Below are 26,014 nucleotides of genomic sequence, written 5' to 3'. Positions count from 1 at the left end.
GATCCTCTCCCTTCTCCAGCCTCGTATTGCTTTTGCCAATCAACTTTCCAGTTCTTAGCTCCATCCCTTCCCCTCCTGTCTTCTCCTATCATTTCAGATCTTCCCCTCCCCCTCCCACTTCCAAATCTCTTACTATCTCTTCTTTCAGTTAGTCTGACAAAGGGTCTCGGCCGGAAACGTTGACTGTACCTCTTCCTAGAGATGCTGCCTGGCCTGCTGCGTTCACCAGCATTTTGTGTGTGTTGCTTGAATTTTCAGCATCTGCAGGTTTCCTCATGTTTGCAACCAGAAAAGTATTCTTTTATTCCCACTCACTGCCTCCTGCCAATGAGCCAATGCTTTAACCATGGTAGTAACTTTCCTGCAATGCCATGGGCTCTTAACTTGATAAGCTGCCTCATGTGTGTCACCTTGTCAAAGGCCTTCTGAAAATCCAAATATACAACATCCACTTCATCCCCTTTATCCATCCTACTTGTAATCTCAAAGAATTCCAACAGGTTCGTCAGGCAGGATTTTCCCTGAAGGAGATCATGTTGACTTTGTACTATCTTGTCCTGTGTCATCAAGTACTCCATTACCTCATTTTTAACAATTGACTCTAATATCTTCCCAATCACTGAGGTCAGGCTAACTGGTCTATAATTTCCTTTCTGTTGCCTTCCTCCTTTCTTAAAGTGTGGAGTAATGTTTGCAATTTTCCAGTCCTCTGGCACTATGCCAGAATCCAGTGATTTTTGAAAGAGCATTTCTAATGCCACCACAATCTCTAACACTACCTTTTTCAGAACCCTGGGGTGCAGTTCCTCTGGTTCATTGGCCTTCGTAAATCAAGGTACCGAGTACAGGAGATGGGATGTTATATTGAAGTTGTATAAGACATTGGTGAGGCCTAATTTTGATGTTGTGTGCAGTTTTGGTCACCTTCCTACAAGGAAGAGTTGAAGGAGTTCTGAGGAAATTTGCAAGGATGTTAGTGGGACTTGAGAACCTGGGTTATCAGGAAAGCTTGAATAGATTAAGACTTTATTCTTTGGGATGTCAAAGATTGAGGGGAGATTTGATTGAGATGTACAAAATTATGAAGGGATGATAGGGTAATGATGATAGGGTAATGATGATAGGATAAATACAGGCAGGATTTTTCTGCTGTGGTTGGGTGGGACTACAACCAGAGATCATGGGTTAAGGGTGAAAGGTGAAAAGTTTAAGGGGAGCATAAAGGGAAACCTCTTCACTCAGGCCATCTTGAGAGTGTGGAACAAGCTTCCATTGCAAGTGGTGCATGTGAACTCGATTTCAACGTTTAAGAGAAGTTTGGATTGGTACGGAGATGGTAGGGTTATGGAGGGCTGAGGTCCCGATGCAGATCAGTGGGAGTAGACAGTTTAAATGGTTTAGCACGGATGAGCTCGGCTGAAGGGTCTGTTTCTGTGCGATACTTTTCTATGACTGTACTTGATTACTAATTTAATTATTTTAGCACAACATTGTGGGTTGAATAGCCTATTTCTGTGCTGTACTATTCTGCCTTCTACAGGAGAAAATGTTAGAAATATTCGGCAGATCAGGAAGCATCTTCCATAAATATGGACGATTTTCAGATCTGCATCTTCTGTAAATGTGGAGGGTATTACAATTTGTATCTTCCGTAAATGGGGAGGGTATTCCGATCTGCATCATCTGTAAATGTACAGTATTCTGATCTGCATCTTCCGTAAACGGGGAGGGTATTCTGATAAACATGGAGGGTATTCCGATCTGTAGCAATCATCAGGGAAGTGGAGCAATCAACAGGTCAGGGAGCATCTGTGCAAGGAATTGGAGAGTTGACACTTCGGGTCAAGCTCCTTCATCAGCACTGAGAGGTATAAATAGGTGAAGGGAAGAGGAGGAGCAGAAGGTGGCAGGTATTAGGTGCATCCAAGTGAGGTGGGGTGCTAGGCTTTATCACTAGCTACCTGTTGTTTCTCCTTCAGCCCAGATGAAATGTCTTGACCCAACATGTTGACTGCCCATTCCCTCCCCACACAGATGCTGCCTGACCTGATGAGGTCTTCCACCTCCTTATTTGTTGCTTCATTTTACAACATCTACAGTGTCTTGTGCCTCCTCTGTACTTTGATCTACGGACATTCCTCTACACAAACCCTCAAACACACCCGTGTGGCAAACACTTCGGCTTGCTACAGCAGAAGTTGTACCGTGCACTGGATGGAAGGTGATGAGGGAGAGCTGTAATCTGGATCTTCATGTTTGTCCTGATATGGTATCTAGATATCTGGATTAGGTCCACAAACACTAGAAAGTCTGCAGATGATGGAAATCCCAAGCAACACACTTGAAATGCTGGAGGAACTCAGCAGGCCAGACAGCATCTATGGAAAAGAGTACAGGTACAGTATCTGGATTAGGTGATCAGCTGCCAGAGGTAATGCATTGTGACTGAGCTGGAAACCTGAAAGATAAGGTGCAAGCAAAGGAGAACTGAACTCTGGCAATTGTTAATCTGCTCCATCTTGTGTTTGCTCTGCTCAGGGGTAACAGTGAGGTGTCCAGGTAGTCCAGGACATGGGTCTCGCTTCATCGAGAACACAGCAGGAGAAAAGTTGGTAAGTGTCGCATGAAAGCACAAGGTCTCCAGACCTCTCTGTACCTTCAGAGACACCTCCATTTCTACCTGCTTAAAACCCCCCTTTGGAAGACACTTTCATCCCTGTAGCCAAATCCTTTTCAATTTTATAACCTTCTGTTCCTCTCAAGTCCTCCCCTCCTCATTTCCTTCATCCCTTCCTGGTCTGTCCTCTCACCTCTGAACCCTTACAGATCTTTAGACTATCTATGACCATCCATTTGTTGTCTCGGTGCCCATTCCTTCACGTCCTTCTGTGAGGACAGAGATAGTGTTGCAGTGCAGGTTGTTGGTAAGGGTGAAGTTGGGGTAGTTTATGGGGATAAAGGAGAGATGAAATGTTGCAGTGAGGATGCGCGAGGATCACCAAGGCAACATCAAAGGGAAGAGATTGGTGAGTTCACGGATTGGGAGGTGAGAGTCTCCAGATTCAGTGGGGTGTGGACCAAATATTAGTATTGGGCATCTGGAAATATGATTCCAAGGGTTAAGGAGAAGTGCTAGAGATGTGGAGGGCATGGATTTCATGAAGGTACCATGTTGGGTAGCTGAACGTACTTAAGCAAGTTTAATATTAATTCTTTCCTTTTTTTAAACTTTGAAGCGTCGAGTTCTCAATTCATTCTTGGACTTCAGGGAGAAAGAGAAGAAGAGGTGAGGCTCTGTGTCTTATTCTCTGTTTAGTTTGGGACAAATATTGCTTTTTATCCAGAACAAAATATATCTCCTTCTGGCCATTCACCCCAGACACTGCATCGACATGACTGGCATGCTTGTGTAGGGGTGAGTGTGTCATCTTTTGGGAGATGGTAAATTGCAAAGTATCTGCTTATCTTGGTAACGTCAGATATGTTTCAAGGTGAGTGGTGGGTTATTCTGGGACTTGGCTGGCTATTAAGTGACAAAAGTAGACTCTTGTTAAGGATCTTGGAGATAAATTAATGGGGGATCTCTTTCAAGGAACAAACTGACACTGAAACAAACACAAGAGGTTTTGCAGATGCTGGAATTCCAGAGTAACACACACAAAATGCTGGAGGAACTCAGCAGGTCATGTAGCATCATGAAGAGGAATAACCAGTTGACATTTAGGCTGAGACCCTGCAACCTAGCTGACGCTGAGCTACGCAGAGAGACAGTGACCAAAAGCACAGTCAGGAGGTTACAGGTTTTAAGGAATAATTAGACAACAAAGAACTGGGGGCACAGCTTTCAATTGCGGGAAAATTAAAGAGTGTGAAGAGTCTAGAACTGATGGGATGGAGGAGATAGGAAGGAGGTCTGAAAACAAACAGCACGTTTAAAAATGGATATGAGATTCTGCAGATGCTGGAAATCCAGAGTAAAACACACAAGATGCTGGAGGAACACAGCAGGCCAGTCAGCATCTATGGAGAAGAATAATGAGTCAACGTCTCAAGACGAGACCCTTCATGGATGTGCTACCCTCGTGGAACTGCTTCAGGCCATTGGGTAGGGGTGGGGGATAGGGACAGGGTTGAATGGAAGGGGGGATGTTTATGTTGTAATTCTTTAAAGTACTCCCAAGTGATTGTTAAGCAACACACACAAAATGCTGGTGGAACGCAGCAGGCCAGGTAACATCTGTAGGAAGAAGTACAGTCGACGTTTTGGGCGGAGACCCTTCGTTGGAACTAACTGAAAGAAGAGATAGTAAGAGATTTGAAAGTGGGAGGGGGAGGGGGAGATCTGAAATGATAGGAGAAGACAGGACGGGGAGGGATGAAGCTAAGAGCTGGAAAGTTGATTGGCAAAAGGGATACAGAGCTGGAGAAGGGATAGAATCATGGGATGGGAAGCCTAGGGAGAAAGAAAGGGGGAGGGGAGCACCAGAGGAAGTTGGAGAGCAGGCAAGGAGTGATTGTGAGAGGGACAGAGAGAGGGAAAAAATGAGAGGAAAAAAAAAAGGGGATAAATAAATAAATAAATAAATAAATAAGGGATGGGGTACAAAGGGGAGGAGTGGCATTAACGGAAGTTTGAGAAATCAATGTTCATGCCATCAGGTTGGAGGCTACCCAGATGGAATATAAGGTGTTGTTCTCCAACCTGAGTGTGGCTTCATCTTGACGGTAGAGGAGGCCGTGGATGGACGTTTCAGAATGGGAATGGGACGTGGAATTAAAATGTGTGGCCACTGGGAGATCGTGCTTTCTGTGGTGGACAGAGCGTCGGTGTTCAGAGAAACGGTCTCCCAGCCTGCGTCGGGTCTTGCCAATATATAGAAGGCCGCACCGGGAGCACCGGACGCAGTATATCACCCCAGCCGACTCACAGGTGAAGTGTCGCCTCACCTGGAAGGACTGTCTGGGGTCCTGAATGGTGGTGAGGGAGGAAGTGTAAGGGCAGGTGTAGCAATACCTTATATTCTGTCTGGGTAGCCTCCAACCTGATGGCATGAACACTGATTTCTCTAACTTCCGTTAATGCCATTCCTCCCCTTCTTACCCCATCCCTTATTTATCTATCTATTTATTTATTTATTTATTATCCCCCCCCCTTTTTTTTCCTCTCATCTTTTTTCGCTCTCTGTCCCTCTTACAATAACTCCTTGCCTGTTCTCTATCTTCCTCTGGTGCTCCCCTCCCCCTTTCTTTCTCCCTAGGCTTCCCGTCCCATGATCCTCTCCCTTCTCCAGCTCTGTATCACTTTTGCCAATCAACTTTCCAGCTCTTAGCCTCATCCCTCCCCCTCCTGTCTTCTCCTATCATTTCAGATCTTCCCCTCCCCCTTCCACTTTCAAATCTCTTACTAGCTCTTCTTTCAGTTAGTCCTGACGAAGGGTCTCGGCTCGAAACGTCGACTGTACCTCTTCCTAAAGATGCTGTCTGGCCTGCTGCATTCCACCAACATTTTGTGTGTGTGTTGCTTGAATTTCCAGCATCTGCAGATTTCCTGGTGTCCAAGTGATTGTTAATTGTCTTTCATAATCTGTGAAAGTAAGCCACTTGGTTCACCAAGAGTTTAGAATACTTAAAGTTTAGCTTGATTTAGCACACATATATCAAAGCTAACTGTGAAATGTCTTGTTTTTGCATCAGTGACTAACACAACCTAAGGCTGTGCTGGGACAGGCTGCCAATGTTGCCATGTTTTTGGCACCAACATAACGCGGCCACAACTCACTAACCCTGCTCACAGGGTAGCCATGGGCACCTGCATGGGTCCCAGCTATGCCTGCCTTTTCGTTGGCTGTGCAGAACAGATCATGTTTCCAGCCTTCCCTGGTAATGCCTCGAACTGTTTCTCCGCGACATTGATGACTGCATTGGTGCTGCTTCGTGCACCCATACTGAGCTCATCAATTTCATCAACTCTGCCTTCAATTTCTACCTGCCCTTAAGTTCATTTGGACAATTTCAGATTCCTCTCTCTCCTTTCTTGAGCTCTCTGTCTCCATCTCTGGTGACAAACTGTCTACTGGCATCTTTTATAAACCTACTGATCCCCACGGCAACCTTGATTATCTCTTCACACCCTGATAACTGTAAAAATGCCGTTCCCTTTTCTCAGTCCCTTTTCCCTATTGCATCAGAAAGCAGCATGAGGCTTTGCTTTCCAGAACATCAGAGATGTTCTTCTTCAAAGGATGGGGTTTCCTTTCCTCCACCATTGATGCTGCCTTCACCAGCATCTCCTCCATTTCCTGAACATCCACCTTCACTCCATCTTTCCACTGCCTTAACAGAGATAGAGTTCCTCGTGTCCTTACCTACCACCTCATGAGCCTCTGCATCCAACACAGCATTCTCCACAACTTCCGCCATCTTCATTGGGATCCTGCCACCAGACACATTTTTACTCTCCACTCTGCTTTCTGCAGGCATCACTCTCTCCGTGATTCCCTTGCTTGTTTGTCCCTCCCCACTAATCTCCCTCCTGGCTCATGTCCCTGCAAGTGAGAGAAATGCTATACCTGCCCATCACCTTCTCTCTCACCTGCAAACAGTCCTTCCAGGTGAGGCAACACTTCACCTTTGAATCTGTAGGGGTTGTCTACTGTGTCCGATGCTCCTGATGTGGCCTCCTCTACGCTGATGAGACTCGATGTAAATCGGGGGATCTCTTTGTCAAGCACCTCTGCTCCATCTGCCAAAAGCAGAATTTCCCGGTGGCCACCCATTTTGATTCCTATCCCCATTCCTGTACCGACATGTTGGTCCATGGCCTCCTGTTCTGCCATGATGAGGCCACTCTCTCGGTGAAGGAGCAACACCTCATATTCCGTCTAGGCAGCCTCCAACCTGATGACAAGAACATCGATTTCTGCTTCCGGTAATTTTTATCCTCTTTTTCTTTTCATGTTCCCCTTCTCTCTTCTTCTGTTCCCCGCCCTGGCCTCCTGCCTCCTCATCTGCCCATCACCTCCTCCTGTGCCCCTCCTTCTTCCCTTTCTCCCATTGTCCTTTCTCCTCTCCTATCAGATCCCTTCTTCTCCAACCCTTTACCTTTCCCACCAACCTGGCTTCACCTGTCACCTTGTCCTCCTCCCCCCGCCCCTGCCGTACCTTTCCAGTCCTGATGAAGGGTCTCAACTGTTTATTCATTTTCATAGGTGCTGCCTGACAGCATTCTCTGTGTGTTGCTCTGGATTTCCAGCATCTGTAGAATCTCTTGTGCTTACTAATGGTACGTCTTTAGAATGTGGGAGGAAACCGGAAGAAACCCATGTGGTCGCGGGGAGAATGTACTGACGGCTTACAGACAGCAACAGGAATCGAACCCTGATCGGTGAACGCTTGTGCTGTAAAGAGATTGCAATGCCTGCTACATTGCCATGCCACACTGTGCACAGCATGGTAGAATGACCAGTCACTGTGTGTAACACAAAATCTTCTAATTGCTCGCATGCTATGTAAAGGTTCGAAGGTTCATTTTAATGTCAAGGTAGGCATTACAATTCAACTCTGATATTCGTCTTCTCCAGATATCCATGAAATACAGAAAAACCATGTGAGTTGTTGAAATAAAAGACACTGACACCCCGCCCCCCCCAACACAAAAAACTAACAGATCGCTCACACGGAAAATAGGAGCTGGAACATCAAAACCCAAACCTCCAACCCCTTGCTTGCAAAAAAAACACGACAGTAACATCAAACCTCCAACCCCTCCCTTGCAAGAAAAAGTGACAATAACATCAAGCCTACAACCCCCTCCCTCGCAGAAAAGAGCAGCGGCAATAGTGTCAAACCCCAACCCCCTCTCTCTCACACAAACACCAGCAGATTGCCCTCACAGAGAAACACCGACAAGAGCACCAGCCCCAAATCAGCAAGTCCTCCCTCTCTCAAAAGATAATATATTGCCCACCTGCCAATCGGCAGCAAGAAAGAAAACACCGAAGCTGAATGAGTCCAATATAAAGTACGGTCCAATAATCACATGTCTCAGAATATTGAAAATATCCTCCCATCAGCATATGAAGAGAGTGACTGCTCAAACTCATTTCTTCTGTGAAACAACACACATAAAAGTTGCTGGTGAACGCAGCAGGCCAGGCAGCATCTCTAGGAAGAGGTACAGTCGACGTTTTGGGCTGAGACACTTCGTCAGGACTAACTGAAAGAAGAGGTAGTAAGAGATTCTGTGAAGAGTGACTGTCATGCCGGGTCCAAACGTCACCGACCTGGCTACTGACCACCGTTGACACCGTGGCCTCCGTGGAGAGCGACTACTGACCTCCCCTGCGTTCGCCTTGATGCTTCAGTATTCCTCAACACTTCAAAATGGAGTCATTCATGACCCTGCACCCTCTGGTCTTCTCTACAAGGCAGCTCTTGTTCTCAGTTGTTTTCGGGACCCCGTCTCTGTCTTCTCCACAAGGCAGTCCGTGCTCTTGGTCCTCTCTGGATACAGCAGAGCCCCAGGTTATTCGATCAAATTGCAAACTGTATGTCACAGGCTTCGTAAAACAATCGAGACAAAAAACAAGCAGAAGACTTAGCAATCTCTTCAATTATTTCACTTTCTCTATCTGGAAGATGTCACATGAGGAATCATTGTTTGCTGGCACCATCTTGACCAGAAGTTACCATAGAACAGTAAAGCACAGGAACAGGCTCTTCAGCCCATCAAGTCTGTGCCAATTTACTTGATAATTGGTTTATTACTGTCACAGGTACCAGTATACAGTGAAAAGCTTTTGTTTGCTTCCCATCCAGACAGATCGTTCCATATGTAAGAGCACTGAAGCAGTGAAGAGGAAAACAACAACAGAATGCAGAATGTACAGTAGTATGAAATTTACAGAGAAAGTTACTGGCAAGTGAAGTGCATGGTGCAAAGTGAGACATATTTGGAGATCAAGTGTTTATCTCAGGGAGCCTGGTGGTTCGTGCTTTCAAGCTTTTGTACCTTCTGTCTGACAGGGGAGGGGAAATTAGAGAATGACCAGGGTGGGAGGGACCCTTAGCTGCTTTACCAAGACAGTGGGAGGTGTAGACAGATTCGATGGAGGGCAGACTGATTTCTGTGATAGACTGGGCCAAAGTCACAATTCTGCAAATTCTTGCGATCTTGGGCAGAGCAGTCACCAGAGATCTATCCAGATTTAAACTGTACATTTGCCTGTGTGTGCTCTGTGTCCCACCACTGGCCCCTCTGTAAAGACAGGTGTGAGTTCCCCTTCCTGAAGTCCACAATCAGTTCTTCTCTGACATCTACAGTTGTCATGCTGCTCTATCAGCTGACCTAACTCACCCCTCTATGTCTCCTTGTCGCCACCTGAGATTTGTCCAACAACTGTGGTGTCATCAGTGAATTTATAAATGCCAGTTGAGCTGTACTTAGCCACACAGTCATGAGTGTAGAGAGAGTAGAGCAGTGGGCTAAAAGCACATCCTTTGCACCTGTGTTGATTGTCAGCCAGGAAATGTTTTTACCAATCTGGGGCTTGTGTCGCTGAGTGGGAGGAAACCAGGGAACTCTGAGGAAACCTGTGTGGTCACGGCCCCAACAGCCTTGCCTCTCTCAATAGTGTGGAGTATATCCCATCAGGCCGTAGGAGATTATTTACCTTAATGTTTTTCAAGAGACCCAACACTACCTCTTCCTTCATCTCAAAAGCCCTAGCATATTGGCATCCTCCACACTGATATCACTACCCTCCGGTTCTTCTTGGATGCCAAGTACTTATTTAGGACCTTGCCCCTCCAACTACAGGCCCCCTCTTTTATCCCTCAGTGGTTCCCCTTCTCCATAGTTTTCCTCTTGCACTTAATGTTGGTGTGGAACGCTATGGAATTCCCTTTAATCCTCCGAGCCAAGGATTCTTCATGGGCTTTCTGAATTCCCTTCCTGACTTCTTTTCAAGCTTCTTTATAATCCCTAAGGGCCCTGTTTAATTTGCCTGGATTAGAGGACATGTACCATAAATACTTGTAAAATATTATCTGATAAAGCCACAGAGATTCTAAGAGGCCGCTTTGATCCCACTGATTGAACTAGTACTGACACCTTTGATGAAAGCACTGAAACAGTTACCTCCTATATCAGCTTTTGTTGAAGGTGCTTGCATCCCCACTTCAGCAATAATAAACCCTGGTTCAACACAGAGCTTGGACAGCTTTGTTTGAAGAGGAGGAGGCCTACAGGAGTGGAGGTAAAGGGGAGTTCAGAAAGGGCAAGTACACCCTGGTCAGACCCCTCTTGGAGAATTGTGTTCAGTTCTGGTCACGTCACTACAGGAAGGATGTGGATACTATAGAGGGTGCAGAGGAGATTTACAAGGATGTTGCCTGGATTGGAGGGTGTACTTTATGAGAATAGGTTGAGTGAACTTGGCCTTTTCTCCTTGGAATGACTGAGGATGAGAGGTGACCTGATAGAGATGTATAAGATGATGAGAGGCATTAATTGTGTGGATAGCCAGAGGCTTTTTCCCAGGCTGAAATGGCTAACACAAGGGGGCATAGTTTTAAGGTGGTTGGATATGAGTACCGAGGGGTTGTCAGGGGTAAGGTTTTCCACACAGAGTGGTGAGTGCGTGGAATGCACTGCCAGCGACAGTGGTGGAGCCAGACACAATAGGGTCTTTTAAGAGATTCTTAGATAGGTACATGGAGCTTAGGAAAATAGAGGGCTATGCGGTAGGGAAATTCTAGGCAGTTTCTAGAGTAGGTTACATGGTCAGCACAACATTATGGGCCGAAGGGCCTGTAGTGTGCTGTAGATTTCTATGTTCTATGTACATGCTGGAGAAACCACTCAGAGCTGCTGAATTCCATTGTTCAGTCAAACTGGAAAGCCAGTGTTCTTCAGTCTGGAAAGACCAACACTACCTACATAAAGAAGGCCCCCCCACCCCAGCCCTGGTGACCCCCTCCTCCCTAAGTGAGTTCAACTGCAGATGTGACTCACAGATCACACATCAAAGACCTGTTCAGCCATACCACTGCCAGCACCCCTCACCTTTGTTGTTAAGGAAGAGGAGGTGTGGAAGCTGTTCAGGAAGCAAAATATCAAGCAGGGCGCTGGCCCTGACTCTCTCTCCCCTGCCAGCCTTAAACACTGTGCTAACCAACTGTCTACAGTCTATAAACATTCCCTATCAGTATCTTAAACTATGCACGGCTCAAACAACCTGATATTATTCATTCCTAAAGGTATCTAAGATTACTGTGCTCAGTGACAATAGGCCAGATGCACTCACATCAGTTGTAATGAAGACTTTTTGAAAGGCTGGTCATGTCATTTTTCAAATCCATTTCTCACAGATTTTCTACATCAGCAGCAGTTCACCTACAGAGCCAGCAGAGGTGTAGATGATGCAGTTAACATCAGTCTGGACTTCATACTACAGCTACTGGACTCCCTTTCAGTTCTGCATTCAATACCATTGTCTCTGAGCTTCTGCAACAGAAACATAATGTACCAGGTTCCATCTGCAGGAGGATCACAAACTTCTCTGACAAGAGGCAGTATGTGGGACTGGACAAGTACATCTCTATATCCTGGTGTATCACAGTGCTGTGTTCTCTGTATACCAGTGACTGCATCTTCAGTGATCCATCAGTAAAGGTTGCAGACGACAAATCCAAATACCACTAGGAAGTAAGCAAGCTTTTGTCTTGCTACAATCACAACTGGGAGCTAACTGCCCTCAAAACTGGAAATGCATATCAACTTGAGGGGTGTGTCCCTCCACATACTCCTCATTAACGAACAACTCTGCAGCTGGCACTGTTTCAACATTCAGTTTGCTGAGCATTATTACTTCTCAGGACCTCATAACCCCTCGTTAACAAAAAGGCTCGGCAGAGAATGGACTTCTTGTGACAGCGGGTAAAATTGGAGGGCATATGGAACAAGATTGCAGGGAGAGTGATTGAGACTGGCACTTGGCTGCATTAAATTCCATCTGCCGTTTATCAGCCCACTTTTCCAGCTGGCACAGACCTTGCTGCAAGCTTCGATAGTCTTCCTCATTGTCCACTACATGGATGTGCAGGCACAGAGGGGTATGGGCCGAAGGAAGGAAATTGGGTTGGGCTGGGTGGGATTTGTCGTCAGTATGCTCTCAGTGGGCCACAGAGCCTGTTTCGATGCTATATTGCTCTATATGTACCTGAGAAATGCTGAAGAGTGCCATCAACCTAGAAATCTGCCACCCAGTCCCCTTCCACTGGTGCACAGAGCAACCTCTCTGACTGCCAGACCCAAAGAAAGTCCAGCATCTTGCTAACCTTGTGCCGTTGTGTAGAGATGAATGCCAAGCAAAAAGATTTCAGTATGCTTTAGCATTTTAGAGTAGATGTCCCTCATGCGTTCACTCCTGGTAATGAAGCACCACAATGCTGGAGCAACTCAGCAGGTCGGGCAGCACCTATGGAAAGGAATAAACAGTTGCCATTTCAGACTGAGACCCTTCATCGTTTTGTAATGAATATCATTTAACTCTGATCAGCCTGTCAGTGGTGTATCTATGGTGTGGCTGTAGAGTGATCTAACATGGACTCGGGCTTTTTGCCCCAACTCGGCCATGCTTGACTATTTGAACTAGTCCTATTTGACTGCGTATGGCCCATATCCCTGTAAACCTTTCAGATCCATGGACCTGTACAAATGCCCGTTATCTGTTGTAATTGTACCCTCCTCTGGCAACTTGTTGCACCTACCCACCATCTTCCCTCTTTCCCTCATTCCCTCATTCTATGCTCTCTAGGTTTGAACTCTCCTACCCTGGAGAAAAGACTGACCAGAGATGAGATAAAGCCCCTCATGATTTTATAAGCCTCTCTAAGGTCACTCATCAGCCTTCTTTACTTCAGGAAAGGAAAAAGTCCCAGCCTATCTGTTCTTCTTTGTTACCCAGTCCTGGGCACATCCTCCTCAATCTTTTCTCGTGCCCTTTCCAGTATTGCATACTCTTCCTATTGCAGGACAACTGGAACAGTCTGCCGCACTGCAAATGGGTGTTCTGTTGACATCTTGTACAACTGGAACAATGAAAGACTGTAGCATATTGAGAAAGGAGGTTAGCAACAGGAGAAGGCGTTCTCTAGATTTATGGAGGTGGGCTAGACCAGGCTGACAGCTGCTGAGGACTGGGTATTTTGTGAACAGAACTCAGAGCAGTCAGTTCAACTCCCGACGAAGTTGTACAAACCAGGGGTAGGACCCGTTTGGGTACAAGGAGTGGTGTTTTTATAGTCACACCTGACAATAGGTGCAGCGTCACAGGGGTCAGGACCAAGAGGCACACAGGGAACACACAGGAGAAGATCATAAGATATAGGAGTAGAGTTAGGCCATTCAGCCCATCGAGTCTGCTCTGCCATTCCATCATGGCTGTTTTATTATCACTTTCAACTCATATTCTGCTGCTTTTCCCCATAGCCTTTTAAAACTCTTCGCTAATCACCAGCCTATCAACTTCTGCTTTAAATATATCCAGTGACTTGGTCTTCACAGCCATCTGTGGCAATGATTCACCACTGAGAGATAAACACGAGGTCAAAGGACAGAGACCAGAGGATGGTCACTGTGTGGGCACAAATAAAGGAACGGAAAGCGCACAGTAATAGCAATGAAAGGTGATACAGCACCGTGCGCGGGATATGTACTGATGGCACCGTACACGCGATGTTGTGTACTGACGGCACCGTACACGGGATGTTGTGTACTGACGGCACCGTGCGCGGGAGGTTGTGTACTGACGGCACCGTACACGGGATGTTGTGTACTGACGGCACCGTGCGCGGGATATGTACTGACGGCACCGTGCGCGGGATATGTACTGACGGCACCGTGCGCGGGAGGTTGTGTACTGACGGCACCGTACACGGGATGTTGTGTACTGACGGCACCGTACGCGGGATGTTGTGTACTGACGGCTGCAGCACAGGCCAGTGTCTGGAGATAATGAACAACCAGGGTGAACTATTCAGCAACAAATGACAGCAGCACAGTGAGCTCCTGCTAATGGGGCTCGGGCACGGTACTGAGAGTGGAGAAAGTGGCCATAGGTAGAGCAGCATTGACACAGGCCCTGGCTCTGAGTGTAACCATATTGTTGTGTGTTTCTAGGCTCAATCAGAGTGCATGCCTGACCCTGGGAGATGTCACCACCATCAACCTGACCTCCTTAAACGGAGGCGTGGCCTTCAACATTGTCCCTGATGAGCTAACAGCCAGCTTTGACATCCGGATCCCTCCCACTGTAGACCTCAAGGTACGTCGTGGTCTGTTAAGTGGTTTACAATGCCAGAAGGAAAGGGAGGTGCCTTGCGTGTGTATATTAGAGGACAGAGGGAGGCCTGTCCTTCACTGGCCAGTGATGGTGAGTCTACTCTTGTACATCCGTAGATGAGACCAATATCATTGTCTGTCTTGTTTCAGGCATTTGAGGAGCAGATGAAGGAGTGGTGCCAGGATGCAGGGGAAGGTGTTCTCTGTGAGTTTTTTCAGGTAATGGTTGACATCTGTGAGAACCTGTGTTTATTACTCTGATAGCATGCGGTGACGTAGCTCCCAGGAACAACATGGTGGATTGTGTGGAGTACATCTTTCAGCTCAGAACATGTGTGCGGTGTAACTCTCCCCACCACTGCTCTGCTGAGTGAAGTGTCTAGACACAGACACAGTTGACACAGTTTGTCCAGGCTAGTCTGCATTGCTGTGGGTGATGTGTCTACAAACACTGCCTCCCGTACTGATGTGGTTTGTCAGCCTGGTCACCCCTCTATCTAGACTGGTGATGCTGCACATTACTGGTGTGTCTGGACTGGCCCTTGTCTAGACTGGTGATGCATGTTACTGGGGTGTTTAGACTGGCCCTTGTCTAGACTGGTGATGCTGCATGTTACCGGGGTGTCTGGACTGGCCCTTGTCTAGACTGGTGATGCATGTTACTGGGGTGTCAGGACTGGCCCTTGTCGAGACTGGTGATGCTGCACGTTTCTGGGGTGTCTGGACTGGCCCTTGTCTAGACTGGTGATGCTGCACGTTTCTGGGGTGTCTGGACTGGCCCTTGTCTAGACTGGTGATGCTGCACGTTTCTGGGGTGTCTGGACTGGCCCTTGTCTAGACTGGTGATGCTGCATGTTACCGGGGTGTCTGGACTGGCCCTTGTCTAGACTGGTGATGCTGCATGTTACCGGGGTGTCTGGACTGGCCCTTGTCTAGACTGGTGATGCTGCATGTTACCGGGGTGTCTGGACTGGCCCTTGTCTAGACTGGTGATGCTGCATGTTACCGGGGTGTCTGGACTGGCCTTCATGCTGTCCCACTCCCCATGAGCCCAGGTACAGATTCAGATCTATTAATCAGGTTACATGGAAACATACAGAGAGATATGCTGTTTGCATTAACAACCAGCAGGGGGCAGCCCGCAAGTGTTGCCACACATCCTGGCACCAACAGAGCATGTCTACAGTGATCGACAAAACAACGCAAACAACAACAGGTCAACAATACAACAAAACAGCAAGTGCTGATCAACAGATAGCCTGCAGGAGACGATGAAAGCTTGATATGTTGATGTCTGAGGCAGCAGAGAGATAGATGGTGGTGGGCTTCACAATGCCAATGGGGTCACTTCCACAACTGAGGAAGGGGAGGGGGATTGATCAGAAGTTTGGGCCCAGAAACCACTTAGGATGTTTGCAATGTGCTTAGCGATGGGTCTGTGTTGTGCAGCGATGTGGGCCGTGTACTGAGTTTGCATACTGGTCTGTGTCCTGCGTGTGTGTACTGAGTTTGCATACTGGTCTGTGTACTGGGCTGTGTTTTTGGATACTCACTGCTCTGAATTTCCCTCCCAGAAAAACATGAACAAGGAGCTGACTTCTATCGACCAGTCGGATCCGTGGTGGAGCGCCTTCAGTAACGCTTGTCTCCAGATGTGCGTGGGTGTACGGGGGGTGGGGGAAGTGGGGGGCAAAGTTCGGATCTCGGTGTTCCTTTGACGCAGTACCGTGTCCCACTATCATCCCCTCTCCTCCCCGTCACTCTCGCCCCTCACTATCTCTACTCACTGGCTGCCTTCCTCTCACTGTCCCTCCCTTAGCTTCCTTGTGTTTCCCCTTCCCCTACCGTGGATGTGACCCTCTCACTCTCTTTCCTGAATCCACTCCTCTAACACAGTCAACCTCTCACACTGCCCTCATACCACATCCCTTTTGCACTTACTCCCACTCCTCGCCGCTGTCCTCACCCCCAGCTTCTTCCATCCCCCTGTCCCTCCACAAGCCCTCTTCACTCACTCCCCTCACCCCATTCATCACCTCACTGAGGAGGATATACTTTGATCCAGCCCCAGGGTACTTCTGAGCATTTGTTCTCCATATTTGGGTAACTACCTCGTGCCCTCTGACCCCTGACCCTGAGGGTATGCACTGTTGAACTCTTTGGCACTGTCTCTTCACTTTAGTAGGGGCTGTATACAATCTCATATCTACGTTTCAATAGGGGTCTGCATATTGACCTGTGTCTGGGTGTATGGCAAGCTGTGGGTTCCTGTGTCTGGGTCAGGGATGTCCTTACCTGCCAGTTGTGAGCCCACATTCACTCACACTTCCTCTGTTTCAGGGGCATGACTGTGAAAACTGAGATCTTCTCTGCAGCCACCGACAGCCGATTTATTCGGGAGGTAAGCCCTATTGCGGCAGCCTAGAATTCACCCATCGCTGGGGATCGTGGAACGTGGACAAAGTGTACCACCGTTGTGTGTAGGGTGTGGAGTGTGTGTATGTGTCATGGGATCAAAGCTCAAAGTAAAATTTATTATCAGAGTACGTACATGCCACCACACACGACCCTGTGATTCTTTTTCCTGCTGGGCATACTCAGCAAATCTATAGAATAGTAACTGTAAGCAGGATCAATAGGTTTCAACCGTACATTTAATAGAAACATAGAAACATAGAAAATAGGTGCAGGAGTAGGCCATTCGGCCCTTCGAGCCTGCACCGCCATTTATTATGATCATGGCTGATCATCCAACTCAGAACCCAGCCTTCCCTCCATACCCCCTGACCCCTGTAGCCACAAGGGCCATATCTAACTTCCTTTTAAACATAGCTAATGAACTGGCCTCAACAGTTTGCTGTGGCAGAGAATTCCACAGATTCACCACTCTCTGTGTGAAGAAGTTTAATGTATACAATATACATCCTGAAATTCTTTTTCTTTGCAAACATCCACCAAAACAGAGGAGTGCCCCAAAAGATGAATGACAATTAAATGTTAGAACTCCAAAGTCCCCCCCAGCCCCCCTCAATGATCCCCTTCCCCCACCAGCAAAACAAAAGCATTGGCACTGAGCAGTCAAGCATGTAGCAAAACATCAATAAATCACAGACTTACAGTACCCCAAAGACTACTCGTTCACCTGGTAATTCGACATATCACAGGTTTTCTCTCTCTCCCTAAGGGACAAAGGGATGTCTCCATTTCACACTGAGAGGGGAGACATAAACAACTCGCTGATTTATGATGTTAAAAGTCTGTTGCGTTGCTTTTTCCGAGCTCTGCGCCCAGAAAGGTCAGATCTCTCGACACACAACCCCTGGCAGCTAACCCGCTGCTCCCGATGTTCCGTGTTCTCCCAAGACGCCTCAGTCAGGGGCACCGGGGTTGAACCAGCCTGTCTCCAGAGCCACGAAAATCCGGCACCCTGAAGGTGCACTAGTCTTCCAGGCCGTATCCTTGACATATCGAAAAGCGGCCGGTTGTGAGGCCCTGAGAGCGGGTCCCATTCCTGCAAAGGACCAAAGTCAGCATGTAACTCCAGGTCAGGGTCTTCAAAAGAAACCCCCACACCCTGAAAAGGGAAAAAAGAGATATCAAATATAGAAATAGAGCTGTTTCCAAAGATGCGAGCAAAGGAGTCGCCGTTTAGCGCCATCTTGACTTTGCCCCACCTCCACGGGATCAATGAAAGAGCAAGTAGAGCATAGAAAACTACAAACTCTGCAAATGTAAATCTAAATACTTAAATAGCAATAAATAACAAGAGCATGAAATAACAAGATAAAATCATTAAAGTGAGATCAATGGTTGTGGGGACATCAGAATTAGAATGAGTGTAAGTTGTCCCTTTATGATCAAGGGCCTGATGATTGAGGGGTAGTAATTGTTCTTGAACCTGGTGGTGTGAATCCTGAGGCACCTGTACCTTCTACCTGATGGCAGCAGCGAGAAAAGAGCATGGTCTGGGTGGTGAGGATTTTTGTTGATGGATTCTGCTTTTCTACGGCACCATTTCATGTAGATGTGCTCAATGATTGGGAGGGTTACCTGTGATGTGCTGGGCCAAATTCACTACCATTTGTAGGATTTTCCACTCGGGTATTGGTGTTCCCATATATAGGGTGTGTATAGGGCATATATAGGGTGTATGTGGTGCACATATACAGTACCTATAAAAAGTATTCAGCCCCCTTGGAAATTTTCATGTTTTATAGTTTTACAACATTTAATAACTTGAATATTAAATAATTAGGCTTTTTGTGATACTGATCAATAGAAAAAGACTCTGGTGTCAAAATGAAAACAGATCTCTACAAAGTGATCTAAATTAATTACAAATTTAAAACACAATATAATTGATTGCATAAGTATTCACCTCCTTCAAGTCAATATTTAGTAGATGCACCTCTGGCAGCAATTACAGCCTTGAGTCTGTGTGGATAGGTCTCTATCAGCTTTGCACATCTAGACGCTGCAATTTTCCCCCATCCTGCTCAAGCTCTGTCAGATTGCATGGGGATCGTGAATAAACAGGCCTTTGCGAGTCCAGCCACAAACTTTCAATTGGATTGAGGTCTGGACTCTGGCTTGGCCACTCCAGGACATTAACTTTGTTGTTTTTAAGCCTTTCCTGTGTAACTTTGGCTTTATGCTTGGGGTCATTGTTTTGCTGAAAAACAAATCTTCTCCCAAGTCACAGTTCTATTGCAGACTGCATCAGGTCTTCCTCCAGGATTTCCCTGTATTTTGCTGCATTCATTTTACCCTCCACCTTCACAAGCCTTCCAGGTCCTGCTGCAGTGAAGCACCACCACAGCATGATGCATGGACCACCATGCTTCACGGTAGGGATGGTGTGTTTTTGATGATGTGCAGTGTTCGGCTTATGTCAAACGTAGCATTTAGTCTGATGGCCTAAAGGCTCAAATTTGGTTTAATCACATCATTGAACCTTCATCCAGCTGACTTCAGAGTCTCTCTTTCTGGAAAACTCTAGGGGAGATTTCATGTGAGTTTTTTTTTCAACAGTGTCTTTCTCTCTGCCACTATCCGATAAAGCTGCAACTGGAGAAGCACTGGGGCAACAGTTGTATGCGCAGTCTCTCCCATCTCAGCTGCTGAATCTTGTAACTCCTCCAGAGCTGTCATTAGTCTCTTGGTGGCTTCCCTCACGAGTCCCCTTCTTGCACGGTCACTCAGTTTTTGAGGATGGCTGCTCTAGGCAGATTTACAGCTGTGCCATACTCTTTCTATTTCTTGATGATTGACTTAACTGTACTCCAAGGGATATTCAGCGACTTGCTAATTTTCTTGTATCCATCTCCTGACTTGTGTCGTTCTGAATTGAATGATCATTATTGTCATTACAATGAAACTCGGTTTGACTTCCTCTCAGGCAATTAATAAAGCGGTAGATAAAAACAAGACAGTTAGAGAAAAACAGTATTAAATAGATAAGTAACAGAAAATAAGTTGCAGCAGCACCAGAATATCACAGTAATGCACAAAGTGCCGTTAGTGCAAGTATTTGAGTCCTTGTGTATGCATGTGTGTGCTCACAGTTTCAGTCATTGTTCTGTGCGAGTGGTGTGATGGAGGCCACAGCTCTGGGATAGAAGCTGTTCCTCAGTCTATTTGTTCTGGCTTTTAGTGTCCTGAACCTTTTGCTGGACGGCAGCCGGTCAAACAGGGAGTGTCCGGGGTGTGTGGTGTCTCTGGTTATGCTGATTGCTTTCCTCCTGAGTCTACTGGAATAGATGGTGTCCAGTCCTGGGAGCTCCATCCTGACAATTCACTGGGCCGCCTTCACCACGCGATGCAGGTCTTGTCGCTCAGCGGCTGTGCAGCTGGCATACCACACGGTGGCGCTGTTGGTCAGGGTGGTTTCAATTGTGCTTCTGTAGCAGTTAAGCAACAGCTTTTGTGGAAATTTGGTCTCTTTCAGCTTTTTGCCAGGATACTGACTCACCAGCAGTTAGAATTTCCCGATACATGGAAGTCTTTTTCTGTTGATCAGTGTCGTAAAAGCCAAATTAAATTCGCTGTGATTCAATGTTGTAAAACAATAAAACATGAAAAATTCTAAAGGGGGGAGCTGAATACTTTTTACCAACATGGTACTGTGTGTGTAAATTAGTTTATTATTATCAAATGTAGTGAGATACAGTGAGGAACCTGTCTTGCGTACTGTTCATACAGATCAAATTATTTCAGCAGTGCATTGATACAAGATGTTAGCTATTTAAGGAGGACCTGAGGAGAGTTTTCTCAGAGGGTGGAACGAGCTGCCCGCAGAAGTGGTGGATTGGGGTTTGGTTCAACACTTAAGGGAAGTGTGTACATGGAAGGGAAGGGTATGAGGGCTGTGGACCAGGTGGGGGCTGATGGGGCAAGGCCGGTAATAGGTCACCACGGACTAGATGGACTGCAATATCTATTTCTGTGCCGTCATGCTGTCTGACTATTGCAGTAACAGGCACTGAGTAAAGTGTTACATTACAAAGAAGGTGCAAGGTCATAATGATGTGGTGTGAGGTCGAAGTTCATCTTATTGCCCTAGGAGGTGTTCAATTGTCTTATAACAGTGGGATAGATGCTGTCCTTGAGCCTGGAGGTACGTGCCATCAGGTTTTTGGATCTTCTGCTTGATGTGAATGGGCAGAACAAGATCTGGTTTATTAACACTGACATACGGTATGTTGTGAAATCTGTAGTTCTGCAGCAGCAGTACAGTGTAAAGTCATAAAATGACCCAAATATCACAAAATAACAAATAGTGCAAAAATAATAATAATGAGGTAGTGTTCATGGATTTACAGACTGCCAGCAATCTGCTGGCCGAGTGTAAAAGCAATTTCAGAATCATTACATTTGGGTCTTTACCTCCTCCCGGACAGTAGTAATGAAAAGGGGGCACGCCGGGAGTCCTCAGAGAGAGAGATGCTGCCTTCTTGAGACACTGACTCTTGAAGATGTCTTCATGATGGGGAGGCTTTTACTGGCAGCAACTTGTGGCAGCCTCTTCCAACCCTGTGCATTGGAGCCTCTATACCAGATGGTGAGGCAGCCAGTCCCTATAACCACCGTACATCCATAGAGTCTTTGACGGCATGCCAGCTCCTAATGAAGTAGAGCCTCTGGTCTGCCTTCTTCATGACTGCATCGCTGTGGTGTGCCCAGGGTAGATCTACTGAGATGCTGGCACCCGGGAACGAGAAGCTGCTCAGCTTTTCCACCAATAACCCCTCGATGAGGACAGGTGTGCCTTCTCCCAACTTCCCCTCTGTCTCCCACAATCAGTTCCTTGGTCTTGCTGACACTGAGTGTGTGGTTGTCATTGCAACACCCGGTCTGGTTGTAAACAACAGAGCAACAGGAGCCACATTCCAGTCTTAAGGAACTTTCCCCCTGCTGACATTGAAACGAATACACTCATAGATCAGTGCATCTAGTCCATGCTGAAACCATTCAAACTGCTTACTCCCATCAGCCTGCACCTCCATAGCCCTACCATCCATGTACCTATCCAAACTTTTCTTAAACATTGAAATTGAGCTTGCATGCTCCACTTGTGCTGGCAGCTCATTCCACACTCTCAGAACGCTCTGAGTGAAGTTTCCCCTCATGTTCCCCTTAAACTTTTCACCTTTCACACTTAACCCATGACCTCTGGTTGTAGTTCCACCCAACCTTAGTGTAAAAAGCTGCTTGCATTTACTCTGTCTATACCCCAAAACTGCACAATACTCAAAATTAGGCCTCACCAATGTCTTATACAACTTCAACGTAACGTCCCAACTCTTGTATGCAATACTTCGATTTATGAAGGCCAATGTGCCAAAAGTTCTCTATATGACCCTATCTACCTGTGATGCCACTTTCAGTGAGTTATGGATCTTTATTTCCAGATCCCTTTATTCTACCACACTCCTCAGTGCCCTGCTGTTCACTGTGTAAGACCTACCCTGGTTGGTCCTACTGAAGAGCAACACCTCACACTTGTCTGCATTAAATTCCATCTGCCATTTTTCAGCCTATTTTATCATCTGATCCAGATCCCTATGCAAGCCATGATAGTTTTCCTTGCTGTCCAGTACACCCCAAATCTTGGTGTCATCCGCAAATTTGCTGATCCAGTTACCATATTATCATCCAGATCATTGATATAGATGACAAACAACAAAGGACCCAGCACTGATCCCTGCGGCACTCCACTAGTCACAGGCCTCCACTCAAAGAGGCAACCCTCTACTACCACTCTCTGGCTTCCCCCACAAAGCCAATGTCTAATCTAATTTACTACCTCATCTTGAATGCCGACTGACTGAACCTTCTTGACCAGACTCCCATGTGGGATCTTGTCAAATGCCTCGCTAAAGTCCATGTAGACAACATCTGCTGCCTTTCCTTCATCCACTTTCCTGGTAACTTCCTTGAAAAACTGCAAGATTGGTTAGTCATAGTCTACCATGCTGACTATCCTTAATCAGTCCATGTCTGTCCAAATACTTATATATCCGGTCCCTTAGAACACCTTCCAATAGCTTTCCCACAATGGATGTCGGACTCACCGACCTATAATTTCCTGGTTTATGTTTAGAGCCCTTTTTAAACAGCGGAATAACATTAGCCGTCTTCCAATATCTCTGCAAGGACCTCCGCAACTTCCTCTCTAGCTACCCACAAATTCCGGGGATGTGCTCAGCCAGGCCCTGGGATTTATCCACCTTAATGCACTGTAAGGTTGTAAATAACTCCTTCCTGGTAATAGAGATGATATATCCTCCAAAACATCTGCCCTTGTTTGTCTTACCTCTTGAGCAACCAGGATTTTCTCCTCAGTAAATGCCAATAAGAAATATGCAGCTGGAGACATGGGTTGCCCTACTGATCCTTAGGGTACTCTCTCCCTAGCTAGCTTTTTACTCGTAATATGCCATTGAACCTCTTGGGCTTTTCCTTAACCTCACCTGCCAGATCCACCTCGTGCCCTCTCTTTGTCCTGATTTCTCTCTTAAATTTATTCTTAACCTTTTTTTGACCAGAGCTTCAATATCTCTCATTGGTCACCCTTCACTAAACTTGCCAGGTTTAGCCTTCACCCTAACCTGTGGATCAGGTCTATCTTTCTCCATCACTACCTTGAAACTGGTAGAATTATGGTGCTCCAAAGTGTTCCCTGACTGTCACTGTCCCTGCCTCGCCCCTTTAGAGAAGGGCCTGTTTTGGACCCTCCTGAAAAGAGCCGTCCAGATATTGATTCAGGAGACTTTCCTGGACACACTTCACAAATCCTGTCCCGATAAGGCCTTGACTCTCTGGGTGGCTTGGTCAATACAGCGGAAATTAAAATCTCTCACTAATACATCTCTGTTATTCTTAAAATTATTGGTAATTTTTTCCTACACATCTACTCTTCAAATTGCCGCTGCTTGTTTGGTGAGGGGGGGAAGGGGGTCTATAATGCAGCCCCTCTGGAACGACTCCATTTTTCTTCCTTTTAATTTCTATCCATTTGGCCTCACTGGGCGATCCCCCCAAGAATGTCACTGCTGTTACCTTGTCCCTTATCAGAAAGGCTACACACTCTCCTCGCTTATCTGTCCCTCTGCCATACCTGAACAGTCCTGCCCTTCTTTCAGCCATGTTTCTCAGAATTAATCCACACTGAGTTCATTAGCCTGACCTGTCACGCCTCATGTATAAAAATGAATGCAGACTAACTGAGTTTTCCTTTCCTGGCTATCCTGATTAACTGAGATTGCTCCCACTGGCTGCTACTTTGTGTGTGTGGTGAGCCGGATGGGTGTGTGTGGTGTGGAGGTTGCATTTGGAACAAGGTTATATGCTCTGCTGCCATTGTGACCCTTGTCTGTCTCCCACAGATGGGATACCCAGCGATCGGCTTCTCCCCAATGAACCACACACCGATCCTGCTGCATGACCACAACGAGCACCTCAACGAGAGGGTCTTCCTCACCGGGATCGACATCTACTCCAACCTCATCTCTGCCCTCGCCCAGGTCCCAACCCTCGCAGAGGAGGCCTGAGGGAGCAGGACTCACTACACGCTCAACTCCACCCTTCCTGTTCACCCTCCTCCTCCTCCCCCCCAGTTCCCTACCCCACTCCCCCTCCCTCTCCTCCTCCCTCTCCTCCTCCCCTTCCTCCCCTTCTCCTATCCCACCTCCTACTACCCCATTCTCCCGAGCAAACTCTGCACACTGTATTACCTCACTTTGACACTCTCAGGCTCATTAGATTTACCATTAGGCCTTCCTCTGGCCCATGAATTGTCTCCCACTTCTTCTCTCTGTCCAGTCAGCTGCCTTGAGCTCAGGGAAACCTTTATACATTTTGAAACTGAAACTACCACCAGGCTCCTCCAGCAAGGTTTCACATGACCCAGCAAACAACGGGCCTCCAACAAGAACTCCAGGTGCTAGGGCCAGGGCCTCTGCTTGGTGCAGGAGGTTGTGCCTTTACCACAGGGTCCCTCTCTAGCAGAGCAGCCCCTCTGCCAGTCCAGTGGAGAACTCTGGATCAGGGGCAGAGTGGCCAGGAAAACCCCAAGAACCCAGAACTGCTCGAATTTTTGGAGGTAGGGCTGGTGTAACTGTGGTAGGTAGCCTTACCCTGCCCCACCTTTTTATACCCTCCTGAGGGGAGGACCATGTCTGGGGAGAGATGAATCTGTGAAACCCCCCCCCCCCAGAGGAAGAGGGCTGTGTCTGTCATCCCACCCCCCAGAAGAGGGCTGGGTCTGTGACCCCCACCCCCAGAGGAAGAGGGCTGGGTCTGTGGACCCCCCCCTCCCCCAGAGCAAGAGGGCTGGGTCTGTGGGATGCCCGGACCCTCACAATTCAGCCAATGGAAGCATTGTCACTGTAAGCACCGACTCAGTTGGCACCCGTAGACCTCTCCGCCATCCACTAGGTACGTCAGGATTGGAATGGGACATTCCGCACTTGCACACTCAAAAAGCTCGACACCGTTCAAGACAGAACAGTCACTCGAGTGACTCTTCATCCACAACCGTCACGTTCCTTCCCTCCGCCAAGACTCATAGAGACTGCAGTGGGCACCATTCACAGCTTGCAGTGGAATTGTTCACCCGTGCTAGTCCGACTGTGCCTCTCAATCCCGGCTTGTGGGATTCCCGTCCACCACGGCAGCACCTGTCCTAGTCACATGTCGTCCCAACTGCTCCTGGGATTCCCTCCTTACAGCACTGGGAATACCTTCAGCGAGAGGCCAGCGGTGGTTCCCAAAGAAACCTTGCAGAGAGAGGGGATGCAGGTCTCGCTAACAGTGCCTGGAAGGAAAAGGTCGGATTGTGGAAAGGTGGGGCTCCCAGAGACTGGAGTGGAGCTGCAAAACTCTGAATGTGTTTTCTCAAGGCCGTAGAAATAAGAAAACATTGTGTTCTTCCAAAATGAAGCACTGTGCAGCATATACACCGTACAGCCTGCTGTCTCTTGGTTTTTATTGCTCTGACGTTACTGAAGAAATATAAAATATTTATAGCGCAGAAACTAACTAAACATAAGGAAGAAGAACAGGATGCTGTTCTTTCCCTGGACCATGATCTGCCAGTGCAATCTTGTCCACCCCACTTTCTCTCTCCAAAACCCTCAAATCACTTATAGTTCTAAAGTGTAAAACAAG

General features: G+C 47.1%; 1 protein-coding gene across 3 annotated transcripts in view; it reads left to right on the top strand.

The window, feature by feature from the left end:
* LOC134356706 (aminoacylase-1B-like) overlaps positions 1-25,810 on the top strand; it is a 65,148-nt gene extending 39,338 nt beyond the window's left edge. For all 3 annotated transcript variants that reach the window (XM_063067755.1, XM_063067757.1, XM_063067756.1), the window contains exons 9-15: positions 2,539-2,612; positions 3,237-3,286; positions 14,183-14,327; positions 14,495-14,563; positions 15,919-15,998; positions 16,685-16,745; positions 24,232-25,810. In XM_063067755.1, coding sequence (XP_062923825.1) covers positions 2,539-2,612; positions 3,237-3,286; positions 14,183-14,327; positions 14,495-14,563; positions 15,919-15,998; positions 16,685-16,745; positions 24,232-24,396 — 644 coding nt within the window. In that variant the 3' untranslated portion in view covers positions 24,397-25,810. The remainder of the gene's footprint in view (positions 1-2,538; positions 2,613-3,236; positions 3,287-14,182; positions 14,328-14,494; positions 14,564-15,918; positions 15,999-16,684; positions 16,746-24,231) is intronic.
* Positions 25,811-26,014: the final 204 nt, after the last annotated feature.

Source organism: Mobula hypostoma, chromosome 15, assembly GCF_963921235.1.
Source record: "Mobula hypostoma chromosome 15, sMobHyp1.1, whole genome shotgun sequence".
Lineage (NCBI taxonomy): Eukaryota > Metazoa > Chordata > Chondrichthyes > Myliobatiformes > Myliobatidae > Mobula > Mobula hypostoma.
The sequence above is the reverse complement of the archived record's forward strand: the minus strand, read 5'-3'. Positions and strand labels throughout refer to the sequence as shown.